This window comes from Suricata suricatta, chromosome 10 (assembly GCF_006229205.1).
Source record: "Suricata suricatta isolate VVHF042 chromosome 10, meerkat_22Aug2017_6uvM2_HiC, whole genome shotgun sequence".
Classification (NCBI taxonomy): Eukaryota; Metazoa; Chordata; class Mammalia; order Carnivora; family Herpestidae; genus Suricata; species Suricata suricatta.
The window spans coordinates 6,880,572-6,901,058 of NC_043709.1; the positions used below are offsets into that span (position 1 = coordinate 6,880,572).

At 56.4% G+C, this 20,487-nt stretch overlaps 1 protein-coding gene across 2 annotated transcripts in view; it reads right to left on the reverse strand.

Annotated features, from left to right (window-relative positions):
- The window catches only part of ZC3H7B (zinc finger CCCH-type containing 7B), a 57,339-nt gene that overhangs the window by 16,510 nt on the left and 20,342 nt on the right, over nt 1–20,487 (reverse strand). For both annotated transcript variants that reach the window (XM_029953512.1, XM_029953513.1), the window contains 11 exons: nt 18,775–18,833; nt 14,944–14,977; nt 14,632–14,829; nt 13,554–13,712; nt 10,354–10,434; nt 9,465–9,521; nt 3,698–3,740; nt 2,961–3,154; nt 2,299–2,620; nt 1,261–1,319; nt 332–431 (listed from right to left, as the gene is read on the reverse strand). In XM_029953512.1, the coding sequence (XP_029809372.1) occupies nt 332–431; nt 1,261–1,319; nt 2,299–2,620; nt 2,961–3,154; nt 3,698–3,740; nt 9,465–9,521; nt 10,354–10,434; nt 13,554–13,712; nt 14,632–14,829; nt 14,944–14,977; nt 18,775–18,833 (1,306 nt within the window). The remainder of the gene's footprint in view (nt 1–331; nt 432–1,260; nt 1,320–2,298; nt 2,621–2,960; nt 3,155–3,697; nt 3,741–9,464; nt 9,522–10,353; nt 10,435–13,553; nt 13,713–14,631; nt 14,830–14,943; nt 14,978–18,774; nt 18,834–20,487) is intronic.

Below are 20,487 nucleotides of genomic sequence, written 5' to 3' on the forward strand. Positions count from 1 at the left end.
GACAGGAGACAGAATCCGAAGCAGGATCCAGGCTCTGAGCAAGCATTCAGCAAAGTCTGATGTGGGGCTTGAACTCACGAACCCTGAGATCATGACCTGAGGTGAAGTCGGACATTTAACCGACTGAGCCACCCAGGCACCCCTCTTCCAGCAGTTTTGAAAGCCCCAAACTCCCATATTCTGTCCCATCCTCCCCCAACCCCCACCTGCTTGAAATACCCGGAGGGGCTTCTGTTTTCCCAAGCTTCTGACGGGTACACTAGTGTTCTGTCATTTTGGAATGTGATACTCTCAAAGTTCCCAGTATCTCAGGGCAGAGGGGTAACATTACCTGTTTTAGGGTAGCAGAGTTGGCAGGCCTGCTTGAACTCGTGGGTGGCAGCCAAGGGGTTCTTGATGAGCAGGGCGGTGTTGGGCATGGAGGGCTCTGGCTGGGATGGGAAGAGGGTGGCCATTTTGGGCACTGGGCCATGGCCGGAGCCACCAGAGCCAGCCTGGGCACCAGAGGCCGGGGTGGGGCTCCCAGACCACGCCCCCCCATCCCACCCAAGAGCAGAACTGTAGCCCAATACCCTTACATTTCTCCTACCCTCCTGGCCAAGGAATTCCTTATAACATGATCCAAGAATCTATAACTTAGGGATTGGACCAGCCAAGTGGGGTTACTTGGGTGACTGGGATCTTGGCCCAGAATCCTCCTTTGAGCAAAAGCCCAACAGGAAAGCAGAGAAACAGAAATGGCTTGACTGGGGCCTGTGCACTTGCCCTCCCTACTCCCTACAGATAGCTCCCAAGCCCCCAACGCATCAGCAGATGGGGAAGGAGGCCAAGACTCAGACAGGTTAGGTTACTTCCCCAGGACCACACAGCCAGTGTCTAGGCCGAGGCCAGAGTGCAGAGCGCAGGCTGCCTGACACTTGCTTGAGTGCTCTCCGAAACTCAGAACCTGGCTGAGTCCCAAGAACAGGCACGTGACTAACCCTGGAGAAGTTACTTAAGCCCTCTGAGCCCCAACGTCGTCTTCTGTTGGACAAGGGTTGGGCTGTGCCCTCAGCTCACCCTCCCAGCAGGTGGCTCAGCCTGGAAGGGCTAGGAAGACACCATCTCTGGCCCATCCATTCCAAGGATGCCTCTCCTTGGGAGACGCAGCACCCCATCTCATGCAGGAGGCTCACCCCCACTCTAAAGCCCACAACCACTTCCTGGCCACCACTGGGAGGGCCCAAGGTGCCTGGTTGCGGATCTGCACCAAGTACTCACCGAGGGCGCTGGTTTCTGAGTACCACTTGGTGGACGATGGTCCTGGGACTTGGTTTCCTCTGAGCAAGAAAACACAGGGGTCACCTGTCCTGCTCTGAAGGGCGTTGAGAAGCCCTCCGAGGACATCTTTGTAGGCATTTCTAACACGTAGAAACTACCCAGGCCACACATCCTTTCCTATTTGTGCTGATCCCTGACTCTACCCTCAAGGCCACTGCCCAGGGACAGAGAATGTCCCAGCCCGAGCATGTATGACCTGTGCTTACCTCCTGTGGCCCCCACTGCCCCTGGGAGAAAGCCCAAGCTCTCAGCTCAGCTCAAAGGTCCTCTGACACCAGCCTCAGGTCTTCCAAGGTCTCCCCACCCCCGACCCTCTGGTTGACTACTCTGCTTGTCGGCCAGTCCATCCATCAGGCAGGCCTGGATCTTACTGTTCTTTTAAGACCTTCTCCGGCAAGACCTTGCTCAGCCACTACCTCCTCTAGGAAGTCTCTGACCCCAGAGCTGAGTGAAGCACATCTGTGCCCTGAAGCCTCATGAATCCGTGAGCCAGGAGCCCCCTGGGCTAAATCCGTCTGTCAGAAAGCTGGTCCAGCAAGGGCCCAGACAGGTCTGCTTCCTCTCTGCATCCCTGGCACCCAGCTCAGAGCAGTGATGAAGGAGCCAGCGGGCTCACACCCCTTCCCCCGGCCTCAGAACCATCCCCATGGGATCCTGCCAGCCTGGCAACGCCAGGGCCCCAGAAGTCTGGGCAGAGAGCATCGTACTGCAAGTCTGAAGTCCTGGCCTATCCCAGCTGTGCTGTTTGATCTTGAACAAGACACCCATCCCCTCTAGCCTCAGCCCCACACTGTGCTGAGCACTGCAGGAGACACAGCAACTCAGAGGCTGTGACTCCGGACCACGATGGGGTGAGAGGGCCTGGGCTTTGGCCGAATAGAGCCATAATCCCAACTCCACTGCCCAGAGGCTGGGGATGTGGTGGCACTTTGAGAACGGTCAAGGGGGTGGGGAGGAATGTGCCTGCCCAGGCCTCACCCACAAAGGAGTTGGGCTTGTCCAGGGAGCCACGGGTCGACCCAAAGCTGTCGAGGGCATCCAACCGGGTATCCGAGTACGGCAGCAGGTCGAGGGAGTCCAGTGCAGAGCCTGGGGGGTCGAGGGCATCCAGCACAGAGGCGGCCAGCTTCTTGGAGGGGTCCATGACGAGGCCAAAGGAGGCAGGGGGCAGCGGGCTGGAGACGGGGATGGAGCCGCCCACTACGGGTGGCAGCAGTGGGGTCCCACCGGGGAACACGGGGATCAGCTGGGGCAGCTCGCTGGGCATGCCGCTTCCAGGCAGGCCTCCCTGGACCAGGGACTGTGAGGTGGGGAACAGAGGGAGGGGTTGGAGGAGAGCGTGACCACCCAGGCCTGGGCAGAGACAGGCCCTGTGGGCCCCAGGCAAGCAGACTCCTCTGAGCCTCAGCCCAGACCCATCCCACGAGCGGAGCCAGGGATCTTTATGGTCTCTCTGATTGTGCATTCTAGAGCTTGAAGTTTGTACCCCAGGCGAGTCCCTTTCCCTCCTCAGGCCTCAGTTTCCCCAACTGTGATATGGGGATGCGATCCTCCCTCCACCCCTTGCGGGACAGGCGATGAAGGTGCTGGGGTCCTGGGTGGGGGTGGGGATCAGGGAGCAGAAGAATAGCACAGCTCACCAGTGAGTCAAGGAGGGTGTCCAACTCCGGACCAAAGACATCGCCGTCGGAGAAGTCGTCCAGGCTCTCGGTGCCAGGGAGGGCCCTGCTGCTGCTGTCCAGGGGGGCCAGCAGGTCCAGAACGTGAGGGAACAGGGGCATTGTGGGGGTAGAGGGGAGGGGGGCCGGGGAGCCTCGCAGGTCCACGTAGCAGTCTGTGGAGGGGAGGGTGGGCTCAGCAGCTGCAGGGGGTCCTGCTTGGTGGGGGGTGGGGTGGGGAGGTGTCCCAGGGCCCTAGGGTTCTCCGGCAACACCTTCCCTCCTTTCCCTAGCTCCTGTCAGGAAGCCTGTCTGTCCTGCTGGGCTGACCCCACAGCTGGAGGCTCAATCACAGTGAAGGAAGGGCTCAGTGGAACCGGAAAGGGCTCTTCAGTCCTACGACAGCTCTCCAGTGGGCCTGGCCCAGTGCCTGAATATCGGACCTCTGGGCTAAGCAATGCCCTCTCTAAGGGCCACTTTTTAAATGTGACCCTTCCTGGAAGCTAGTGAGGAAGAGAAGGGGATTCTCAGTTGGGGGAGGGGCTGGCCTGGAGTGGAGAACAAGAGACCAACGTTACTCCACTGTGTGGCAGACCCCCACCCTCCGTCCCTGGGGGGGGAAACCCCAGCGCAGGGAGCCCTTGGCTCCGGGCTGGGAGGGGCTGGAGCCTTCCCTGGGGCCCCATCTCTACCCTGTCCCCTCAAATCAGGGACACTACCTGTTTCGATGTCATCTATCGATCCCAATCCATTGGAAGTTCCCTGTGGAGAGGAAGGACACAGAGGGTCAGGCAGAGAGGGGCTGGGAAGGCCATGGCATCCGCCCTACCCCAACCCGTGACTGCTGTTGTAATTTTTTTTTAAGTTTACTTATTTTTGAGAGAGAGAGAGAGAGAGAGAGAGAGAGAGAGAGAGAGAGCAAGCAAGCGTGAGAGAGCAGAGAGGGAGACACAGAATCTGAAGCAGGCTCCAGGCTCTGACCTGTCAGCATAGAGCCCGACACGGGACTCAAACTCAGAAACCTGAGATCATGACCTGAGGCCAAGTTGGATGCTTAACCGACTGAACCATCCAGGTGCCCTGTTTTTTTTTTTTTAAAGGAGGCTTCACACCCACTGCAGAACCCAACTTGGGGCTTGAACTCATAACCCTGAGATCAAGACTTGAGCTTAGATCAAGAGTTGGACGCTCAACCGACTGAGCCACCCAGCTGCCCTGACTATTGCTAGAAGTAAGCACAGGGCTGACGGGCAAGAGTCTGAGTCTGAGCCTCACATCTGCCGGCCGGCTGGAAGGAGAGCCCTGGGGGGAAAGACAGAACCTGTGAGCCTCAGTTTCCTAACCCGTCACAGCATGGGGTCCATGCCCCGGGGCAGGTGGCTAGGGTTTTACTGAGCCCTTCACACCTGTCCCCTGTGTGGGTAGTTTACAGCTCTAAGACAAAAGCGCCACTCCCTGAATCACCAGTGTCCCTCCCCCAATTACAGTCCCAGGCCAAATGAGCCCGGGTGGGTGTCCACTGCCACTCGTGGACCTGCTGCTGGAGCCAAAGCTGGGCCTGAGCTGGCTCTGTGGCCTTGCCAAGTTCCTCATCCTCTCTGGGCCTGTTCCTGTATCTGTGGACTAAGGTGGACAGTCACCCACCTTCTGGGACAGTTCTATATCTGAAATCACGTGACATCTGCATAGACCTTAGAGCAGTGCCGGACACACAGGAGGTTCTTTCCAAGTCTGTCAGGAGGCTGGCCTGAGGGGGTCTGGGTGTTTTCTCTCACCAGCCTCTGCATTCTTATCCCCACAGACTCGCTCCCTGGTGTCCCCCACCCCTGGCTGTGGCCCGAGTCACTCCTCAAGCCTGGCACATCCTCCCCTTCCACAGCGGGGCCCCTAGGTGCTCCCATGTTCTCTGTGCCCCTGGCGAGGGGAGCAGGAGGACCAGAGAGCCTCACTGCTAGCCATCCGGCCCCGTGGATCGACAGCGGTGACAACAGCAACGACATTTACCCAGGGCCCTGCCTCGCGCCAGTTGAGTTCAGCCCTTGGTGCAGGTGCCCTGAGAGGGGCTCCCCCCACCCCCCCGCGCGGAGGAGACAGTGGTCCAGGGACGCTGCCACTCCTGGGTCAGAGACGGGGTGTCTGACCCGGGGGCCTGCCCTGACCCCAGCCCAGGGCACCTGCATAGAACCCCCCCTTCTCGTGCCCCGGAGCCCGGCCCTAGCACAGCAAAGACATGATGCTCAGTATCTTGGTGTGGGGTGGGGGTGGGGGTGGGTTGGCTGCAAAAACCAAGGTTGCCACGCTGGGTCACAGTAGTTACTTCCACGGGGAGCAGGAGGTGGCGCGAAAGAGGTGCTAGAGGAACGTCTCTAGGGATGGCGGTGTGTCTCCCTGTTTGGGGCTGTCCACGGCTCGCCAGGCCCCTGCCCGCCACCCAGCCCCAGCCCGTTTTACTGGCTCATCTCCCCCGCCCCTCCCTAGCCCTCCCTGCCAGGGACACTCCCGTAGCAACAAGGTTTACGGAGCACCTCGGGGAGCCTTGTGCCGGCGGCTATTACAAAATGGCAGGCCCTAGCAGCTCCCCGAGTGGCAGGGTGGTCACCTCAGATAAGGGCGCGCTCGAGACCGGAGCTCAGACACAGACGCAGAGCATGGCCTCTTCCGATCTAGAACTAGTCTTGTGGCCGAGGGTGTGTGTTTCCCTGTCCTGCAGGTAGGCCTGTGTCCAAGCCGTTGCTCTGCCTTTGAGCTCTGCTCCCTCCGCCCCAACCGAGGCCTACTCGAGTTCTAGCTGTTCTAGAACTCACAGCCCTCCCGGTGTCTCGTCCCTCACACTGCCGAGGGGCAGCGCTGGCACGGACCCCGTACCCACCCGTGTCATCTCCAGTGTGAGGTCCCCCTGCGAGGCACACGCGTGCAATGAGTTACCGGCTGAATGATCGGGACTCCTGTGCCAGGGTCCCCGCAGCCACGCTCACACACCCGGTGTGTGTCGGGTTTCCGGGTCAGGGGATCAGGCTGGAGTGCTCCCCCCTCACGACCCTGTGTAGCCTCAGGCCACTGTGTGTGTATGTGTGTGTGTGTGCGCGCACACGTGTGTGCATGTGGAAGTATGTGGCTGTGTGTGTGGTATGTGGACAGAAGCGTGTGGATGTCACTGGGTGTATGCGTGTGTGTGTGGACACGCGTAGCACCACGTGGCCCACTGAGGCAGGATCTGTAGAGTTCGCTCTGCTTGGGCTCCTCACAGACCCGTCCCATGACCAGCCCCGGCTCCTATGCACATGGTGGGAGTCCCAGCACGGTTGCAGGGATGCATGGATAGTTTGGTGGGGGCCGGGGGCTGGATGTCATGCACGGCGCCCTCTGTGGCCCCCTGGCTGCAGGCTTGGTGCGCACCGAGCCGGGCCCTGCCAGCTGTGACGGGCAGCTGATACACTGGGCACTCACTCGCTGGCCTGGGAGGAGCCTGAGGGCTCCCCCATCCTTGACCCTGAGGAGAGACTTGTGGGCTGGGCTGGGACGGGAAGGGGAGGGCTTCCCAGGCCTGCCCTCATTTCATCCACGCAACCACCCCAGGAACTGAGCACAATAATCTGTTATACCAAGGGGAACCCGAAGTTCAGGGAGAAACATTTCCTGGAGGTCACGCCACCAGCAAGCGGAGACCTGGCGTGACTCCCAAGTGGTGCCATGCGGAGGCACAGAACAGAGGAAGCCACAGTCCTGCCCCCGGATGAGCTTGTCTCGGAGCCGAGGAGACACGCAGACACACACACACACACACACACACACACACACACACACACCCCCCATCTGGTGCGTGAGGAGCTGAGCATGGAGAGGGACGGTGGATCTAGACTGCTGGGGGCCCTGACTGCCAGGCAAGAGTGTATCCAGACTTGATTACTTTTAAACAGATGCTTTAATTAATAATCACTGAGGGTCTCAATGCTGGGAAGAGACTCATGAGGCCTGGCTGTCAGAGTTCACCCTGGGGAACAAGAAGGGGAGGCTAGCACAAGCGGAAGACTGGAATGTGGCTTTTCCCAGGGCAGTCACTGTGGGAAGAGAAGGAAGGAGCGGGGATACCCCATCACGTACCCATCCGGGATCACCCCAGAGTAGTCCTGTAAGGTACAATCACGCCACTATCAGCAGAAAACAGAAGGGAGCTTCACTGAGCTCTAGGAATGAGGCAGGAGCCCTTGACATCCAGGAACTCTGACTCAGATCTGCCTGGGGGCTCCTGGGTGGCTCAGCTGGTTAGGCATCCAACTCTTGATTTTGGGTCGGGTCATGATCTCCCTGTTTGTGGGATCAAGCCCTGTGTCAACGGACCGGAGCCTGCTTGGGATTCTCTCTCTCCATCTCTCTCTCCCCCACCCCTACTCGATCTCTCATTCTGTCTCTCAAAATAAATAAATGAACTTAAAAAGGAAAGTAAGCAAAGTATCATTACAAAAGAAAGTTTCTGAATTAATTAACAGAATCAATACACTTCCCCTTCAATGTCTTCCCAACACTCTGATGATGAAGACTCAGCTCACGAGAGGCTAGGTGGTCTGGCTTCTATCTACTGTTCCAGCCCCATTAGTACCCTGCCTCCCTTCCTTGGGTTCCTCCCATACTCTGAGCCCCTCCTAGCCTCAGGGCCTTTGCACATACTGTCCCCCCATCTAAAATGTTGTTTTACCAGCACACCATGCCCCTGCCTACTCCTCAACCTTCAGGTCTCATTTTAAAGGTCACCGATGCCCAGTCTAAATCAGGCCTCCCTATTCCGATGGCCCATGGCTCCCCACACTTTGCCTTTACAGCTCTCATGACGGTTTGTGACCAGAAAGAATCAGGCTAGTGTCCATTCACCCTGGACGGTGAGCTCTTTGAGGGCAGGAACCATGACTGTTTTCTTTGGCTCTGTGAACTCAGACAAGTCACCCAAATTCTTGGCGGCTTCTTGGTAACAGGGGTAGGTAGTAGCTCCCTCAAGCCGTGTGAAGTTATTTGCAACTGTTCAGTCAGTCAGTCAGTGCTGTGGTCTGGATGTTTGTCACATGTTCAAAATATGTCAGGTTCATATGTTGAACTCCTACTCCCCAGAGTGATAGTATTAGGAAATGTGGCCTTTGGGAGGTGCTTATATTAGTGCCCTTATGAAGGAAACACCAGGTGCATCTGTGAACCAGGAAGTGTGTCCTCACCAGATGCCGAGTTTGCCGGCACCTTGATCTTGGACTCCCCAGTCTCCAAAACTGTGAGAAATGCATTTCTGTTGTTTAAAAGCCATAGAGTCCAAGGCGTTTTTTAGAGCAAAACGCTATAACTTTTTTTTTTTTTTTGAGCATCCAGCATGTGCCAGGCCCAGACATTTCCGGTTATGATCCACGAGGAGGGCCATCCAGGCAGATCCACATCGGCCACCCGGGAGTCCCCGAGGGCAAGGATGTGCCTAAGTCAGCTCTGCCCCAGCTCCCAGCCCGGGCCAAGAAGGGGTTTCCGGGGAGTCTGCTGAGTGAATGAAAACCCGCACGGCGAAGAAGGCAGGCAGGCCTGCTGCTGCTGCGCTGTGTGCTGCTGGCCACGCCCTGCCTCACGCTGTGCCTCCGTCTCTGCTCCTACAGCCTCGCCCTTGTCTACCTGAGCGTGTGTGGTGAGCGTGGGCGAGTCCAGCGTGTGTGCTGGGCCCTGGCACCACCCCTAGGGTGAGCCGGGTCTGATGGGGCAGAACCAGGGTCTTGGCCCTGAGAGTGGGGACATGGGGACATTCCAAACGCAGGATACTGCTGTAGTTTCAGCAGTTACTACTCCTCAGAGCTCCCTCGGGTGCCCCATTCCTCAGGGTAAGCTCCCTTGTTCTGGCCAAGGGACCTCACCCCCCTTTCAGAGATTCAAAAACAGAGGCTCAGAGGTGAAGGTTCTGCTCAAGACCACAGCCTGGGAGTCCCAGGTGTGAGCTCTGCCCCCCACTTCTGTGTGTCTCCCCAGCAGTCGCTGGGGCAGGGAGGTCAGGAAGGGCCTCACTGGGCGTGTATACTTGAGCTGGGCCTTAAAAATGAAAAGGCAGAGAAAGCACGGTATGGAGGAGGGGGGACATTTGAGACCCAGAGGCCTAGATGCAGAAAGGCCAGTGAGGAGGAAAGTGATAGCAAAGGAAGTGTGGGGGTGAGGCTTCCCCGCCCACAGCGGCCACAGCTGTCCCCACACTTTGGCCCTGTGGTCATAGGAGGCCCCTCTTAAGACGTGGAGGTGCTGTGTGTCCCAGAGGTGTTCCTGAGTCTGGTCCAGGCCCAGGCTGTCAGCCAGGTGCCCGGCTCACGGCACTGGACAAGGAGAGAGTGAACCCAACCTTTCAGTCTAATCGCCCTGGACCCACTGCTGGGGCCGTGATACCCCAGAGAGTAAATCCAAAGCTCTCAGGACGGATGAACCAAGACGGGTTGATATTGGGGGCAGGAGGGAGGCCTGGGGTCCCGGCCCCGATCCTACCTGATCCGCCAGGCCAGCTGCAGTGCCATTGCTGAGCAGAGAAAATGTTTCCAATTCCTGCAGGGATTAGAGAGGTGGGAAGAGATGAAGGTTCTGGAAAGACGCTCAGGGTCCCATCAGCTAGGGCAGCAGAGGGGCCCCAACACAGGCAGCTGAGGCCCACGATGCCCTAAGGCTCCCTGCCCCTAGGCCTGTTGCAAGTTCCCTGTTCTCTCTCTGGGGCAGATTCGGACATTTTCTTCCTGTAACTGTGGCCTGGGCAGAGGACGGGCCTCCACACACACACTCTTCCTGTGTGCCAGGCACTGTGCCAGACGTCACACCAAACACCCTTCAATTTTGATGATCTGCTCAGGAACCCCTGAGATGGGCATAATTATGCCCACAGTCCAGATGCAGAAACCACGGGGGAGAAAGAACTAACTTGCTCAAGGTCACAGCACACTCCAGAGCCATACCCTCTCCTACAGGGAGCCTCCTAGCATACAGTAGGTGCCAAATGAATATATGTGGATTTGAAAGAGCCAAATAGTTACCAATGTCTCAAATCTGCATCACACAGAGGTTATTTGAGAACACAAGGCTGAAAAGACACCAGTGTCCCTTCAGGCCATCTTGGGGCTGCTTAAGGCGGCCAGGGCCGGGGATGGAGGAGGTTTTAGCAGCTGGTGTCTAAGGTGAACTGGAAGCTTCGGCTGTTCTCTCCTTTTCCCAAAGGTTCTGGAAGTCAGTCCAGGCTTTCAGCTGACAGGGATCACCTGTTCCCATTCCCCTCTGTCCTGGGCTGGCCCTGGCCCCCCTCCCCCACTTCTGCCCAAAGGTGCCTGGTCTCCCTTCAGATCTTCCCACCTCCACCCCCGCTGACCCCCAGCACCCAGAGCCCACCTACCTGGGGCCTCTTATATGCTTTCCGAACTCGCAGCCCGAGCTTCTGAGCCAGCTCCTGACCAAGCTGAGTTACGCTTTCATCCTGGGACAAGACACGGGGCGGAGCGGGTTAGTCTGCCCTAGCTCCCAGAGCCGTGCTCTGGAGACCGGGACCAGCAGGCAGGGAAGGAGGGGAGGGGGTCCGCCCTTACCCCAGGTTTTACCGACTGAGCCAGCCAGGCGCCCCACCCCGTGGTACTGACAAGGGAGCGAGGCCGTAAGAGGGGTCACTGGCTGCCCAGGTCACACTAGTGTGCAGTGGGGCCGAACCAGAACCCGTGCTTCCCTTTTTCCCATTTACTGTGGGGAGGGGAAAGGAATAATTTTTGCTTTGGATTTTTTTTTTACATTTATTTATTATTATAGAGGCAAAGAGAGACAGAGCATGAGAGGGGGAGGGGCAGAGAGAGAAGGAGATACAGAATCTGAAGCAGGCTCCAGACTCGGAGCAAACTGTCAGCAGAGAGCCCGACACGGGGCCCGAACCCACAAATCTGAGATCATGACCTGAGCCAAAGCTGGATGTTCAACTGACTAAGCCACCCAGGCGCCCCTTTGCTTTGGATTTTAAAATTATCTTTTTTTTTTCTAGGGACACCTGGGTGGCTCAGTTAGTTAAACATCTGGCATCGGCTCAGATCACGATCTCGCAGGGTCGTGAGTTTGAGCCCTGCATCGGGCTCTGCGCTGACTGCTGAGCCAGCTTGGGATTCTCTAACTCTCTCTCCCTCTCCCTTTCTCTGTCCCTCCTCCACTCACTCTCCCTCTCTCTCAAAAGAAATATACTTTAAAGTATTTTTTGGAAAAAGAAATCAAATAAAATTTATTTCTCAAATTCAGCAAGGGGGTGCTGGGTGGCTCAGTTGGTTAAACGTCTGACTTTGGCTCAGGTGATGATCTCACAGTTTGTGAGTTTGAGTCCCACCTTGGGCTCTGTGCTGACAGTTCAGAACCTGGAGCCTCCTTCAAATTCTGTGTCTCCCTCTCTCTCTGCTCCTCCCCTGCTCATTCTCTGTCTCTCTCTGTCTCTCTCTCTCTCTCTCTCAATAATAAATAAAAATGTTAAAAAAAATTAAAATAAAATAAAATTCAGCAAGGAGAGGTGACCCTGTAGAGGGCTGAAATGTTGCAGGGAGAACAAGAGCCCCCCTGGATCACCCCTGTCCCCATCCCCGCACTGGCTCCCCCCAGAGGGAGCAGGCCTCCTGGCCGATGTGCTTCCTTACGGCCCTTTTCCAGGAATGTGCATACATGCCTACAAACCTAGGAAGCGTGCTCAGTTTTGCTTGTAACGTAAGTGAGATCATATTATCCCTCTTCCTCTACAACTTCCTGCTTTCACCACACAATGTCCGGGAACTCTGCAAGGGAGGACATGGGGGTCGTGCCCAGGCCCACAGGAGTGAGAATGTGAGGAGTTTGGAAAACTGCTCCCCACGATTAGTGCTCAGTAATAGCACCCAGCAATTACTGTGCTCCTGTATATGCATTAAGTGCCAGGCAAGGGCTAGGAGCCAGAGACACCACTAGCACAGGGCAGACGGGGGCCCAGGCCACATGGCGGCTCCAATCTAGCGGGGGAGTGGCTACCAGTAAACAAAGAAACAGCAACTATGGTCCAGGCAGCAAAGGGGCCGCCGGGATGCTGTAACACCCCGTGCATTTGTCCACCTCTCTATCTGGAGCCTGGGGCCAGGGTCTCAGTCATCTCTGGTCCCCAGTACCCAGCACGGAGCAGGGCTTAGCCAGCATTTGCCAACAAAGACTGGAGTACAGGGGTGGGGTCCCCCAACTCAGAGTCAGCAGCCCTCCCTGGGCCCTGGAGTCCTCGCCTGTACGGCGGGGCAAGCCCCACCCTGCTTGCCCATGAATGGGAGGATGTGGACCTGCCAGGAACACTAGGGTCTCAGAACTAAGAAAGGTTCTCAACTGTGAACTCAGCTGAATTGGAGAAGCATGAATAGTAAGCAAAAAGGATAGTAACAGCTAATGTTTCCTGAAGCTACTGTATGGTTTTGAGATTCCATCCTCATAGCCCTTTGATAAACAAGGCTCAGAGAGACTAAGCTGTGTTTCCAAGGCCACACAGCTAGTAGGTGGCTGACCCAAGATTGGAATCCAAACCCAGGCCAGCTCTCTGACACCAACATCCTTGCCCACTGTGCACATGGCCTCCCCCAGCTCTGTTCTGACCACCCAGATCCTTCCTGCTTCTGGTCCCACTCAAGCCCACCTTCCTCCAGGGAGCCCTCCAAGACCCTGATCACTCCTGGGCAGAACTGAGCCTTTTCTGAGCCATTGTCTACTCATTATTTCAGGGATAAAGTAGGAGGGACACTTCATAGACATGGAGCTCATGTGCAGAGAGGGGAAGTGTTTTGTCCAAGGTCATGCTGGGGGTCAGTGGTGGAGCCAGACCTAGACCCCAGGGCTGTTCCACATCTCCCAGCAGACTGTGGGTCCATCAAGGACACAGATCTGGGTACTGTGTGGGTGTTTGGTAAATATTCATGAAGTGGGTGAATAAAGGGGGCAGAGGGCACGTGCCCAGCTGCGTGTGGGCCAGGGCAAGCAAGGCTCTCTGCTGGCCAATTCCCTGCCTCTCCCCCACCCAGTGGCAGCTTGGACATCGGGACCCCCACACACGTGACACTTCTTTTAGTCCTCATGGCAACCCTAGAGGGTAAGAGTGCCAACTCTAGGGGCGACCGGGTGGTTCAGTCACTTAAGCGTCCGACTTCAGCTCAGGTCATGATCTCACAGTTCATGGGTTTGAGCCCCGCATCGAGCTCTGTGCTAACAGCTCAGAGCCTGGATCCTGCTTTGGATTCTGTGTCTCCCTCTTTCTCTGCCTCTCTCAAAAATAAACATTAAAAAAAAATTTTTTTTAAAGAATGCCAAGTCTAGAATCAGACTGCCTGGGTTCAAGTGTGAGCTCTGCCGCACCCCCTCCACCGCCCGCTGTGATGCTGGGTAAGTCCCTCTCTCTAGCTCAAAGGCCCGATGCAAGGATTGTGTGGGTTAATACACACCGTGTAGTTTCAGCAGTGCCTCAAAAGCAACCAGAACTCAGTGTAAATACCAGTATCTGCTGGTCCGTGGCGCAGGGGAGGCAACAGGCTGGGCAGAGCCCGGCCCCGCACAGGGACTCAGGGCACTCACGTGGGGCCGCGCCAGGGAGCACCTGCTGCTGCATTCATACGCCTCCTTGTGACGGCCCAGCTCGCTGAGGGCGCGGGCCTTGCGGAACAGCGCCCGGATGTTCTCGCCATCCAGGCCCAGCGCTTTCTCGCTGTCCTCCAGCGCCTTCTCATACAGGCCCTGCGGAGAGGAGCAGGCGGTCACACGGTCGGCGTTGGTCACCTCCCTCCCCCGGGCCTCCTGCCCCTTTCCCTGCAGAGATGGACGAGGCTGGAGGGCCGGGGAGGGGGCTCCAGATCTCCAGGAAACACCCCTGGCATTCATATTCCAGTCGAGGGAAACTGTACGTCCAGCTGCAGGCCACTGGGGGTGAGGGGGGGTGGTGGCCTTCAACTTCCATAGCGATGAGCCTGGCCGTCCAGACACACCTACTTCCATCCCTGCCTTCGGTTGAGAGTGTCAGGGACCATGAGTAATAACGGAACCTCTGAGAGGGCGTGAAAGCAGGAAGGCAGCTCGGGGACCAAGACAGGGTGTGAACAGGAACCTCATAGACTCGCTTATCCGGAACAGTCCACTCTGGAGGGCAGAGGTGTTAGTGGGTCCTCTAAAGAGCTCACCACAGAACATCCCTAAGGATCTGGTGAGTGACTGAGTCAGGAGCAAGCAGACAGGGAAGAGGAGGCGGCCAGAGCTTGAGGGAGGACGAGGGGACACGGGAGGGAGCCCATGAGGGAGGAGCGGGACCCGCCAGGGGTTTGCAGCAAGAGGCAGTGGGCAATGAGGGTGGCAGTCCTCAGCCCCGATGACCCACAGACTCCTGTCAATGCCCAGGCTGGCCTGGCGAGCGTCTCACACGTAACTCAACTCAGCGGGGGTGGGGCTCAGGCCTCAGCAAACCATTTTTTGTATCACGTATCAGCACTTTAAGGGCTCTGCAGGTGAGTCCGGGGTGCGGCCTGGGCCGGGAGCCACCAGAGCAAGTGCTGAGACTCACAGGGAAGGAGGTGGAGGCGGCCTGCAGAGGCTCCCCGGGGTGCGGGCCAGCTCGGCTGGGCATCTTTGGGAAACAGCGGGTGGGGGGCCGGGGCGGGCTCACCATGGTGAAGTAGCAGGCGGCCCTGTTGACGTGCAGCTTGCACAGCAGCTCGCGGGGCAGGGCCACCTGGTCGGAGGCGGCGTAGTCGGCCACGTTCAGCCCCTCCATGTACTGCACCAGCGCCTGCTTGTAGTCCTTCTCGCGAAACAGGTCATTGCCCTCAGCAAACAGGTTCTGCACCAGCTTGAGCAGAAAGGCCTGCCACGGGCGGGTGCAGAAGGGGCTCAGGGGTCTGCGTGCACGCCCCAGCCCTGGCACCCGGCCTCTACAACCCCCTCTCCTGGGCACCCCTGCCCCGCCGCTGATGCTCACCTCATATTCTTCTTGCTTTAGGGGTAGTGTCGACCTAGCAGGAAAAGAAAGGAGAGGGACATGGAGTCTGGGTGAGCCCAGGGGCCTCAGTCTCATGGGGGCCCCCGGAGCCAGAGCCCCAAAGGCCATGGATCATGCCAGAAGTGGGCTCCTCTAGCTCAGACCTCAGACGTCCCCTTGTGGATTGGGGAGAGGGAACAGCAGCCTTTTCTCCCCAAACCAACACCGTGCTGGAGTTCGGCTTTTGCCGGGAGAGGGGGAGGAAGATCACGTTTGCCCCAGGCCTTCCCAGTGCAGATGCTGACGAAGAACAGGCCAGCTCCAGCGGCAGCCAGCTGCCCTCCTCCCGAGGGACCAGTGCTCTGGGAACAACCGTGCCCCCGCCACGCTAAACCCGCAAATGCAGGCCCCAGGCAGCAGGTGCCCCAGCTGGGGAGCCTCTGTCCTTCTCCCATCCCTGCCCCCAAAACATGCATGACCTTGGCCAATGCTGAGTACACTCAGAGCCTGACTCCTCATTCCAGCCCTAGCAGATGGGGCTATGGGCACCATCTCCTCTCCTGTGCCCAATAAAATGCCAGCTCAGGACAGAAGAAGGCACCAGCCTGGGACAACAGAGGCACACCTGTCAGCCTAAAGGGCTGAGCCAGGAAAACAGCTGGGGTTTGTCTCCTGGTCCTTCATGTCACAGAGGGGAGAAGAGACACTCAGAGTGGGCAGTGACTTGGCCAAGGTCACACAGCAGGTTGGCGTCAGAGCCGGGACTGGAGCGCAGGGCTGGGGCTCGCTCTTTTGCCCAGAGCTGCTGCTGGCACCTGGGCAGGAGGCAGCAGCCAGAGCCAGAGAGTGAAAGGGGGGAGAGAAGGCACTGAGTTCCCCTATGTGTGTGGGGGGAGGGGGCGGTGTCCTTGACTGTGACAATGGGGCTGCCCTCTCACTTGCCTCCCCACCATCAGGGACCAGGGCCCACCACTGTTCCCCGTACTGCCCAGCCAGGCCCCGCAGCTACCCTCCTGCCTCCAGCCTCTCCCCTCCAGCACCAGCTCCTGGGGCAGTAGGGCACACTCCGACCTAAAGGTCACCTCATGCGCACAAGCCAGGCCACCTGACCCCTGCAAACCGCGTCACGACTCCTACAGCGCTCCGTGCCCAGAGGTGCCTAATAAATGCTAAGCATGCAAAGTGTACGTATGAAAAACAGTTAGTTTTAAAAGAAGCAGGTCCTCCTATGTTACCCTGTAAAGCAATCCCTTAGGAGACGAACAGGGCTCCTGGGAGGCCGTCCTATTGCTGACCCTTCTTGGACGGCCCTCTGGAAAGGGGAAGGAGGACACAGAGCCACCTACCATTTACCTCCAGCACAATGACTCTGTGACAGAAGGGGCGGTGTCTCATTTCACAGGGATGGAGACCACCCAGGAAGGGGGGGCACTCAGGAGGCAGGGCTCAAAGATCCAGATCCACTGAAGTCAGTGACTTAAGTTAAAAACAGAATTCTTACAAAACACCGTATCTGTGGGGCGCATGGGTGGCTCGGTCGGTTAAGCGTTGGACTTTGGCTCAAGTCATGATTTCACGGTTCATGGGTTCGAGCCCCATGTCAAGCTCTGTGCTGTTAACTCAGAGACTGCAGCCTGCTTAGAGTTCTGTGTCTCCTGCGCTCTCTGCCCCTCTCCTGCTCATGCTCTGTCTCCCTCTTTCTCTGCCCTTTCCCTGCTCACTCATGCACATGCACTCTCTCTCTCAAAAATAAACATTAAAAAATAAAAACAAAAACTTTACTTACTTGGAGAGAAGGGGGAAGGGGCAGAGAGAGAGAAAAGGAGAGACAATCCCAAGCAGGCTCCGCACTGCCAGCACTTGGACGTGGAGCCCGACATGGGGCTGGAATTCACGGACTGGGAGATCATGATCTAAGCTGAAATCTAGAGTCAACACTTAACTGACTCAGCCACCCAGGCGTCTCCCAATCATCCAACTTTTTAAAAAAATGTTTTCAGGGCGCCCAGGTGGCTCAGTCGGTTAAGCCCCCGACTTGGGCTCAGGTCATGATCTCACATTAGTGGCTTCGAGCCCCGCGTCGGGCTCTGTGCTGACAGGTAGCTCAGAGCCTGGAGCCTGCTTCCGGTTCTGTGTCTCCTTCTCTCTGCACCTCCCCCTCTCATGCTCTGTCTCTCGCTGTATCAAAAATAAAACATTAAAAAAAATTTTTTTAATAAATATTTTCTTCTTTTTTTAAATGTTCATTTATTTTTGAGAGAGAGTGCAAGCGGGGGAAGGGACAGAAAGAGAGGGAGACAGAGGTTTGGAAGTTGGCTCTGCGCTGACAGCAGCGATCCTGACACGGGGCTTGAACTCACAAACCATGAGATCATAACCCAAGCCAAAGTCGGAGACTCAACCAACTGAGCCAACCAGGTGCCCTTATCCGACTTTTGATATCGGCCGAACTTTTTTTTTTCTGTTCCAACTTTTAATAACGGTTCAGGTCATGATCTTGCAATGATGGGATTGAGGCCCACGTTGGGCTCTGTGCTGAGTGTAGAGCCTGCTTGGGATTCTCTGTCTCCCTCTCTCTCTGTCCTCCCCTGCTCACTCTCTCTCTCTCAAAATAAATAAACATTAAAAAAAAGAAATAAAAAAGAAAAAACACAAAATTAGAAACAAAGAATTGCTAGGGGAGTCTTCCAGGGCTTTGGAAAGGACCCACACAAATCAGGGGCCTCTGGGTGGGGGGCACCTGAGTGGCCTGGTTGGTTGAGCGTCTGACTTCAGCTCAGGTCATGATTTCACAGTTTGTGAGTTCGAGCCCTGCTTTGGGCTCTGTGCTGACTGACAGCTTGGAGCCTGGAGTCTGCTTCCGCTTCTGTGTCTCCCTCTCTCTCTGCCCCTCCCCTGCTCAGGACCTGTCTGTCTCTGTCTCAAAAATAAATAAACATTAAAAATTTTAAAAGTATATGCCTCTGGAGATCTGTTTAAAAGAGATAAAAAAAATTTAGTAAAAATATTTTGTGTGTAAAGAAAAAATTTTAAAAAAGCATGGCATGTGTTTGGGGGGCAAATAGTAGAAAGAAATGTGGGTTTGGGGTCAGCTAGACCTCGGTTAGAATCCTATCACTTGGGGCACCTGGGTGGTTCAGTCAGTTAAGTGTCTGACTCTTGATTTCGGCTTAGGTCATGATCTCACGGTTTGTGAGTTCGAGTCTCACATTAGGCGCTGTGCTAAACCTACTTGGGATTCTCTCTCTCTCTCTCTCTCTCTCTCTCTCTCTCTCTGCTTCTCCCCTGCTTGTGCTCTCTCTCTTTCTCTCAAAATAAATAAACATAAAAAAAAAAGAATCCTATCACTTTATAGCTGTGTGACCATAAACAAGTTTCTTAATGTCTCTGAGCCTCAGCAAAATGGAGAAAAGACCTACTTCACTGGGCTGTTGTGAGGATTAAGAAGATGATGGATGTGAGGGTCCCGGCACAGAGCGTGAGAGGTGTGCTTACTAAGCGGAAACTGACTGACGGATGGATGGATGGACTGATTATAGGCTATGCACAGGCGAGCGGGAGGATTAACAGGCAGCGTGCCAGCGTGTATGCAGGTGAGGGCACAGTGGCAGGCTGAGGACTGAAGGATAACCAGTGTCAGGGAGTGTGCGTGCCTGGTGGGGTTCACAGACCTACCCCCATCCCGCCGGCCCACCTCCTCACTCCCCAGCACACATGGGAGCCTGAGCAGCAAAGGCCGAGCGAGAAGGAAAGGGAGAGCTGGAGACGGCCTGCGCGGGCCTCGGGCATCGCCGCCCCTGGACCCCGCTGCCCCGCCGGCCCCACACTCACTGAATGAACTGCAGCCCCTTCTCGATGTCCGCCTTCCGTCTCTGCCTCTCCATCAGTGTCTGGGGGAGAGAACAGCCTATCAGTTAGTCAGCAGGGGCCGGTGGCTGGTCGCAGTCCCTGCCCCCACGGTGCGCTGTCCGTCATTCCCGCGCTCATCCCATTTCACAGGTGACACCGAGGGCAGCGGCCTACAGAGACCACTTGAGCCAGACGGCCCACTGGACACTGGTTTTGTGCTGTGCCTTTGAGGGGCAGGGGGCTCCCTGGAGGGCCCCTGCCCTTTCTCACATGTGGTTTGGGTTGCAATGCTGCACCGGATACCCTCAAGGTCAAGAATAGCTTGTTTTAACAGCAAATTCAGATCAGGGAGAAGAGACAGGGAACGTGCAAAACGATGCCAATGATTATAGCGACAATGTAGCACCACACACTTTGTATAAGGATCTCTCTGAATCTTGTCCCCATTTTATTGAGGAGGAAATAAGCTCAGGGAACCCCAGTCTTGAGCTGCTCGCAGCTGAGGCAGGATTTGAACCCAAGCCACCCTCTTTTACCACCAGCAGCCCCTCTGCACAACCCCCACACACTTGGGGCCGGCCTGGCCCGGAGCAGGCCAGGTGGCATGGTGTGTGCCCCGTCCTGGCAAGCTGGAGGGAATCGCCCACATTCTGGATGAGGAAGACAGAGGCTCTGCAAAGCCAAGGACTAGTCTGAAGGCGCACAGCAAACGGAAGGCACTGAGCATGCGCAGGGGGCCTGCTCAAGAGAGGCAGTGTGCGGAAACTGCTTAAGGAGAAGGGAGGCTCAGGCAGCGCTGGCAGGGGTTTGGTCCCTCCTGGGCAAGCCCCCCAGGGGCCAGGAGCTCCCTGCCAGATCCAGGCAGCCTAGCTGGCTTCCGCGGCACCACATATCGGCTAGAGGGTCAGTTGGGATCAGCTTGTCCCACCAAGTGGCAGCCCAGAAGTGGGGTTGGGCCTCCCCCTGACTCAGAACCTAAGCCTGGGGCTGCAGCCACCCAGTGGGAAGGGGGCTGGAAGCTGCCTGGCCTCAAGCCAGCACTGTCTGTCCAGGCCTCTCACAGGCCCCTTCCATGTTCTGCCCCGCAGTGTGGCCCTCACTCTCTTCCCCCATCAAACGGTTACAGAGAGAGGACAGTGGGCAGCCGGGAAGGTGGGGCTGCATCAGCAGAAGGCTGGTGTGCAGACATGAGCAGAGGCACCAAGGTGGAAAAAGGTGGGAAAACATGGCACAAAAACAGACACTCAGATCAGTGGAACAGAATAGAGAACCTGGAAGTGGACCCACAAATGTATGGCTACCTAATCTTTCACAAAGGAAAGAATATCTAACAGAATAGACAGTCTCTTCAGCAAATGGTGCTGGGAAAACTGGACAGCGACATGTAGAAAAACGAACCTGGGCCACTTTCTTGCACTATCCACAAAAATAAACTCAAAATGGATGAGAGACCTAAATGTAAGACAGGAAGCCATCAAAATCCTTGAGGAGAAAGCAGGCAAAAACCTCTTTGACCTAGGCCACAGCAACTTCTTACTCAACACATCTCTGGAGGCAAGGATAATAAAAGTAAAAATGAACTACTGGGACCTCATCAAAATAAAACGCTTCTGCAGAGTGACGGAAACAATCAGCAAAACTAAAAGGCAACCGACAGAATGGGAGAAGATATTCACAAACAATATATCAGATAAA